Genomic DNA, 7,842 nt, shown 5'->3' with positions numbered 1-7,842 from the left:
TCCCTCCCAAATGAAATGTTCATGTAACTTTGAATAAGAATGGAATTTTTGTTAATTTCTAAACATCTCATGGGCTGATTTTATGTATGTCTCATTCTTTCTATAATACATTTTTGTTTAAGTTTTGGTAAATTATATACACAGATATATATATATATATATATACACATACACAAGAGGAATGGTTCAGTCTCTGGTAAGAATCATCAGAACAAAGAAAAAGCCTCCAGTCACGTTCATTTGTCATTTTTATTCATTTACAGCCGAAAAGAACACAGTTTAAAAAAAGAAAAACTCAGAAAGGCAGACGCTATAATTCCTTTAAATATCATACAATCTTTTATTTAGCCCAAAAGGATTTATAAAGCACAAACATTTGAAAATGAATCACTTCCTTCCAGCCAACCTTACTGTACAGAAGAACAAGGCGATGACTAAGATGTGAGTCTTCCTTCTAAAGGACCGAAATGTCTAGTAAATGTTATTTAATATTAGATTCATTAGTAAACAATAAATTCAAGCAAAAAAAATACAAATTAAACAGCATTTAATGCAAAAAAAAAGGTCCACACCACCGTCAATGAATTAAAACTATGTAAACAATGAATTAACTATGTAAAGAGTGAGTGCAAAGGTCATTTCATTTATTTAATTATCCTACAAAATGTTTCTATTGAATATTCATGCAATACTGCCTCGTCTGCAGGAATGAAGTGAACAGCTGAACTCTACTTCTGTTGCCTTTAAAGCTCCACACGAACACGGCTGAATGATTGGACAAACAAGAGTTCACGTCCGTCCATGAGGATACCAGAGCACACGAGGCGCCGCTCCCTCAGGACAGTTCCACGGGCCGAAGTGCTTCCTTCACGGGGTCGCCAAAGAAAAGGCACAAATTAGGGACAAATGAACCCACACTGGCTGACGCATTTTACAGTGATTGGCAACGCCGCCCCCCTTCCCCTCTGGAGGAGGAGGAGCTAATGTGGTGGTTGAGGAGCAGCAGATTAGGAGTACTGCTGGGTGAACTTCTGATGGAACTCCTGGACTTTGTTCAGCAGGATCTTCAGCTTGTCCTTCGGAGGCAGGATGGTCATTCTGAGCAGACAGAGAGGTTAGTTGACATGCAGACCTGCGTCTGATGGGTTTTCTGAGGAAAAGAATCTTACGAAATCGATCAACAATTTACAAAAATATTTGACTTTTTCTGCTTTCCTCTGGCTCTTTACTTCTTGTGTTTTTTTACTCGTTTTCAGGTGTCAAAGAAAAGAATTCATCAGGTCCCTTTCTAAAATAATAATAAAAAAGAAGATAAAGAAAGTCAAGATAATAGTCAAAGAAGAGAAAAGACAGAAAATGATATTTTATTATATCAATGAAAATGATGTTTTTAACATGTTCTAGATGCATTTCTCTGATGGAGGACATTAATGAAATAATTTAAGATTAAAACTGCATTTCTTAATATTATTATATTATAAAATTATTTTTATGCATATTTGCACATGTGTATCCGTCTATTTAAATTCTTGTACATATTTGTACACATTTTATCTTACGTCTCGCTACATTTCATTTTGCTCTGTAACAGTCGCTCCAATTTCTTTGTCCTGTGACAACGACAATAAAAGCCTTTCTATCTATTATTTTATTTGAATTGAATTATATCGGAGGCATATTAAAAATCAGACAAAATTCTCTTCTCTGCTGCAATTCTGATGCAGACAAATAGATCCATGAACGTCTTTGTGTTCCTTGTTTAAGCTGCACAGCTCGATAGCTCCAATATTACTGGCGGTTTTTGTTTGTTTGTTTGTTTGTTCTGCTGCACTAATGTTAGTTTGGGTGTAAACTAAGGGCTGATGGGAAAATTCGTGGAGCAAACTTCCACGCCAACAGTAACATTCACAACCTAGATGAGTTTTTCTTTATGAACTCCTGCTGTGAGTCAGTTAATAATCTATCATCTTAATGGTCTTTATCTCTAGTTAGCATTTTAAACCTTTAAGTTTACAGCTAATGATGGTTAAAATGTGTGTTTTACATATTAAAATAATCCTTTGTGGCAGCACTAATACATACATATGTCCTCTAGAATCAGAAAATGCCACCAACATGTTAAAAACACAAAGTTTATTGGGGTGAATCTTTATCACAAATAACTTTAGATGTTTAGAGGCTGGAAAACTCGTCACTACATAACTTAAATATTCTTTTTCTCAGACAGACAAAAATTTTTCTCTCTTTTTAAACTCTTAAAGTTCAAACTTTCATAGAAAAATAAGTTCAGTTTAATAGAATGAAAACACAGATCTGATCATGATTGAAGGTTTCTGTAAATCTGGTGAACTCGTTAGCATGGAGAGGTGGAGGAGGTTGATTGACAGTGATCTACATCCTATCAGGATGCAGAAAACAAAGATGTGAAAAAAATCAGGCAAAATTGTACTAAAAAAAAAGAGTGAAACTGCGAGACGGTGAAAGGCGAACAGAGAGAAATGGAGGGATCACTGTAACCTCAATCAGAAAAACATCAGTAATCAGATTATGAGTAACTCAGTCAGTAGAGAACTTATAACACATTTCTGTATTTTGGAGGTTTTAGGATGAGGTTTTTGTTTGTTTTACATCTACTGCCGACTGAAATGATCCTCTGCAGCAGCTTTATGGCCGTTTACCTGAAGTGGTACGTTCCATCCTTCTGACCGAATCCACTCCCAGGAACCAGGCAGATTCCCGTCTCCTCCAGCATCTTCATGCAGTAGAACATGTCCGGCTGCTGGCCCACGTCCTGCAGAACCGGGGAGAGAGACATACATTCTGTTTGTAGGATTTTAGACTTTTATTTTCTTGATCAGGTCATTAAATATGATCAAAAACAGAGTTTTGGGGTTTTTAGGCGTATAAAAGGATCTAATCGGGATCAGCTTAAAGTGAATGAAAAAACAGATAAAAAAAAGACATTTTAAGTGGAAAAAAATGAACATTTGAAAACAAGACATTAGAAATTTGAAAAATGTAACATTAGAATCAGCTCAGCAGCGAAGATTTAAAAACTGAACTGAAACTGAAAACAGAGAACAGAAAGCAAAGAATGAGAAACAAAAATAGCATTTTTTTCTTGTTTTTCCATTCATTTTAAGCTGATCCTGATCTGATCCCATAAGAATCCTTCAGGTTTTGATCTGTTTTAAATAACCAAACACAACTGGCCTAAACTACGACCACTCCAGTCACCATCTACTGAAGCTGAAGGACAAACGCAGTGAAACAACAAGAGGAATCTGAACGTGTTTTGGTGAATCTGCAGTCTGATCTGACACGACCTCCTGCCGTGTTAAACGTGTTCCACCGTTTCATGGCAACACGGTTCCTCTCAGTGAGACGTCCTTCAGAACCACTTCTCTCCACATCAAAAGCTTTCATCGAGCCCTTCAGTGAAGTATTTGGGTCTGAGCGCGCTCCGTTTTTGGGGATCTGGCTTCACGTCGGTGGGATCGATCGGTGTCAGAGGGTCCAACCCCTCATCGTCTGTGAGGCAAGGTAAAGAGTTTTGGAGGATCGGATCCGTCCCGCCCCGAGCAGTCAACCGTAAGACTGCAGCTATAGGAAATCATTGTGCAGAACCGAGACCTTGTCCGGGTTTTTGTTCGTCTTTGTGCGCTGAAGGTTGCGTAGGTCGCACAGCCAGAATAAAAACATAAAAAGCGGTCCAAAGGATGAGTGCTGGACTGAAAAGGATGCTGGGTAAAAATAATCGCACAAGTGCTTCTTTCAGCTCAATCGGCTCCTTCAGGATCTACATCAATACAAGAACCTTCAGACGACAGTGAGGTCTGGATCAGGGAAGGGTTTGAAGGAAACTGACCGTGGCCTCTTTGATGGCCTTTTCGGGGATGGTTATGCGCGGGAAGGAGTACATGGCGCCCTGCACCGGATTGCAGCGGATCCCCTCCACCGTGTTCAGGACCTGCTCCGTCAGTTTGGCCTTCTCTGCTAAGGCACTTAAGGTGGCGGTGCGCTCCTGGAGACGAGAGAGAACAGTCAGAGAATCCATCCAAGAGAAGACGTGTCAAAGTCAAGGCCCGGGGGCCAGATCCGGCCCTCTGGGTAATTCTATCCGGCCCTCCAGATCATTTCATTTTATAGTCATTTATGACCCGATGTTATCTTGTGCTCATTTCTAACTTGTATAATTTTGACAAACATGTATATTTATGGAGAGTAAAATATTGAAAGTTATTTAAGGTTTAAGATGATTTATTCTGGAATAATATTCCTGCATTTTATTATTCATATTTATGTTAAAAATGTATAGTTTTAAAGTTTTAAAAATTGGCATTCTTCAAACTTTCTGGACTATTTAGGCATTTACTAAGATTTTTTTAGGATATTTTTGAGTTTAGCTCATATTTCAGCTACATAATAGCTGTTTTGGCTAATTTAGGGTTTTTTTTCATTTTTTTAGGATATTTTAAAGTTTAGCTATTTTCTTTAGCTACATTCTAGCTGTTTTGGCTAACCTAAGTTGGGGTTTTTTTGTTTTTTATGCTAATTTAGCATTTAGCTGATACATTAAGTGCCTATCAGCTTCAGCATTTTTAGCTATTTACTTCAGCATTTTCAGCTATCAGCTCTAGCTATTTTAGCTATCAATTTCAGCATCTTTAGCAGCCAAATTCAGCTATCAGCATTCACACTAGCATTATCACAGGTAATGTTATATATCTAGTTCAGAATTCTGTTAAAAAGTTATGGTTTTAAAGTTTAAAAATGTAGTTTAAAGTGTTCAATTAATGTTTATCCTGTCCGTCCCATGACCTCAGGTGTGTTTTGGATTTTGCGATTGAGTTTGAAACCCCTGATTTACAATGATTATGTGAGCACAGAAATTTAGGAAACTTTTAACTGATCATAAAAGATCTTCAGGAGCTCCCCGTCTCATAGCCAAAGCTATCGCTAGCATTAGCATTAATAAAACAGAATAAAATCATAATTACCTTCATTAAACAAGCAGCATTCAATGAAGTACTTGTAACCTTCGTCTAACTTTAACCGGGTTGTGAGAGAGAAATAATCTACGACTCGTTTAATATCATCCACAGGAGTTTGTGGAAGCAGCCGCTGGTTCTGACTGCAGACGTTTACTGACGTTTGTACTTTAATTTGTGAACAATCTAAGAGGAGGAAACGAATACAACCAGGGAGGACATTTATAAAATAAATATTGTACAAATTTCAGTTACAATTATTTAGGTTACTTTTATTATTTACATAAATTGCTTTAAACAGTGTTCAGACGTCAGCTCTGCCGTTCTAAACCACAGACACCGGGAGCGACCCGGTGACCTTTGACCTGTGACATCACATGAAAAGGGTCAATACTTTAACGTGAAGTCTCCAAACTAACTGTTTACCGAAATGAAGCGCTCGTACGAAGGCTCCCCGGGCTGCGGCGGGTTCACCACCAGATCCATCAGAGCCTGCCCGGGAACAGGAGGACACAAGCGGACCGACAGCAGCTTGGTCAGCTGGGCCTTCACCTCATCGTCCATGTTTATGATCTCCATGTAGCCTCCTCGAAAGCCACATCTGAGGTAAAACAAAACCAAGATTAGAGACATTCAAACAAATGTAGAGGTCTCCATCTGAGCGGACTCACTCTCCCATGTAGCACTTGGAGGTGGAGTGGAAGGAGGCCAGCTCCACGGTTTCAGAGTATTCTGGGCCCATTTCAAACAGGACCTTCTTGAAGGAGTGGAACTGGCAGCCCTCGGCGTAGACGTTGTCCTGGTACACCTGGAAAGGACGGCAGAAGTTAGAGACTTAAAAGGATGGGGGGGTTTGAAGGGGTGGAGGGCGTTACCTCATCAGCCATGAGGAAGAGACGCTCCTTTGCGGCAAACCGGATCACGTCTTCGATGCACTGCCGGCTCTGAACCTGACCTGAGGAGAACAGGAGAGATGCTTGAGATTGCGTGTCCCTTTGCTGCCATCTAGTGGTCGTTACAGAGAACTTTCATTTTCACTTTTGACAGTTTAAAGTAGATGTTAAAGTCGAGCTCTATCCTGCCCTCAGGGTAATTCTATACAGTCATTTCATTTTATTGTTATTAATGGCCCGATGTTATCTTGAACAAATTACTAACTTGGATAATTTTGACAAAATATATATTTTATGGAGAGTAAAATATTGAAAGTTATTGAAAGTTTAAATTGATTTATCCTGGAATAATGTTCCTGCCTTTTTATTATTCATAATTATGTTAAAAAAAGGTCCTTTTAAAGTTTAAAAAATTGGCATTCTGCTAGCTTTTTGGCTATTTTAGCATTTACTAAGATTTTTTAGGCTATTTTGGAGTTTAGCTGATATTTCAGCTACATGTTATCTGTGTTGGCTAATTTAGGCTTTTTTCAGTTTTTTAGGATATTTTGAAGTTTAGCTATTTTTTCACTAACATGCCAGCTGTTTAGGCTGACCTAAGTTTTTATTTTTGTTTTCTTGGCTAATTAAGCATTTAGCTAATATTTTAGCTAGCTATCAGCCTCTGCATTTTCAGCTATTAGCTTAGTGATTTCAGCTATCAACTTTAGTGTTTTCAGCTATTAGCTTCAGTGTCTTCAGTTTTTAGCTTCAGTGTTTTTTAGCTATTAGCTTCAGCGTTTTAAGAATTTAGCTTCAGCGTTTTCAGCTATAAGCTTTAGCGTTTTAAGGGATTAGCGCCCGCATTTTCAGCTATTAGTTCTAGTGTTTTCTGCTATTAGCTTCAGTGTTTTCAGTTTTTAGCTTCAGTGTTTTTCAGCTATAAGCTTCAGTGTTTTAAGGGATTAGCGTCCGTGTTTTCAGCTATTAGCTTCAGCATTTTAAGCTTTAAGATTCAGCATTTAAGCTTTTAGCTTCAGCGTTTTCACCTACTAGCTTAAACATTTTCAGCTATTAGCTTCAGTGTTTTCAGTTTTTAGCTTCAGTGTTTTTCAGCTATAAGCTTCAGTGTTTTAAGGGATTAGCGTCCGTGTTTTCAGCTATAAGCTTTAAGATTCAGCATTTAAGCTTTTAGCTTCAGCGTTTTCAGCTAATAGCTTTAGCGTTTCAGCTATTAATGTCAGCATTTTAACCATCAATTTCAGCATCTTCAGCTATCAGCATTACCATCTTCTGCAGCCACATTCATTTTACAGCATTCATTCTAGCATTATCACAGGTAATGCTATACATCTAGTTCATAATCATGTTAAAAAGTTAGGGTTTTAAAGTTTAAAAAATGTAGTTTTAGAGTGTTCAATGAATATTTATCCTGTTCGTCCTGCGACCTAAGCTGTGTTTTAGTTAGGCCCCTTTATGTGATTGACTTTGACACTCCTCCTTTAAAGCTTTGTGACATTTATTAACCGGCACTAGAAGCAGCAGAACTACCGGTCGGGTTTCCGGGGTTGATGATGCACAGAGCGCGGGGGTTGCAGTAGCGTCTGGCTTCGTTCAGGGCGCGCTGCAGCTCGCTGATGTCCAGACTCCAGCACTTCTCCTCGTTCAGGTAATAGTTGATTTGCACGGCGCCCAGCTCGGCCAGCGCAGCCGAGTACAGCGGGTACTGAGGTATGGAGATCATGACGCCGGTACGCGCCGCGCCTTCGCCGCACACCAGCAGCTTCAGCATGGTCTGAAGGACGAGAAGAAATGATGAGGATTCAATCGTCTCACATTTGATTTATAAAATTGATCAAAATGATCTGCATCAAGCTATGAAAAAAAACGCTTTCTAATTAACTTGAATTCTGGATTGAAAACAGTTTCAGGTAATTTACTGTATGGGGTCAAATCGGGGTCAGTTTGTACATTTAAAA

The 7,842-nt window shown here is 38.7% G+C and overlaps 1 protein-coding gene across 2 annotated transcripts in view; it reads right to left on the bottom strand.

Annotated features, from left to right (window-relative positions):
* Positions 1 to 230: 230 nt before the first annotated feature.
* gpt2l (glutamic pyruvate transaminase (alanine aminotransferase) 2, like) overlaps positions 231 to 7,842 on the bottom strand; it is a 20,223-nt gene continuing 12,611 nt past the window's right edge. For both annotated transcript variants that reach the window (XM_024273696.2, XM_024273695.2), the window contains 7 exons: positions 7,415 to 7,658; positions 5,867 to 5,946; positions 5,663 to 5,799; positions 5,418 to 5,592; positions 3,869 to 4,024; positions 2,679 to 2,791; positions 231 to 1,098 (listed from right to left, as the gene is read on the bottom strand). In XM_024273696.2, the coding sequence (XP_024129464.1) occupies positions 1,008 to 1,098; positions 2,679 to 2,791; positions 3,869 to 4,024; positions 5,418 to 5,592; positions 5,663 to 5,799; positions 5,867 to 5,946; positions 7,415 to 7,658 (996 nt within the window). In that variant the 3' untranslated portion in view covers positions 231 to 1,007. The remainder of the gene's footprint in view (positions 1,099 to 2,678; positions 2,792 to 3,868; positions 4,025 to 5,417; positions 5,593 to 5,662; positions 5,800 to 5,866; positions 5,947 to 7,414; positions 7,659 to 7,842) is intronic.

The sequence above is a fragment of the Oryzias melastigma genome, linkage group LG17, assembly GCF_002922805.2.
Source record: "Oryzias melastigma strain HK-1 linkage group LG17, ASM292280v2, whole genome shotgun sequence".
Taxonomy (NCBI): domain Eukaryota; kingdom Metazoa; phylum Chordata; class Actinopteri; order Beloniformes; family Adrianichthyidae; genus Oryzias; species Oryzias melastigma.
The sequence above is the reverse complement of the archived record's forward strand: the minus strand, read 5'-3'. Positions and strand labels throughout refer to the sequence as shown.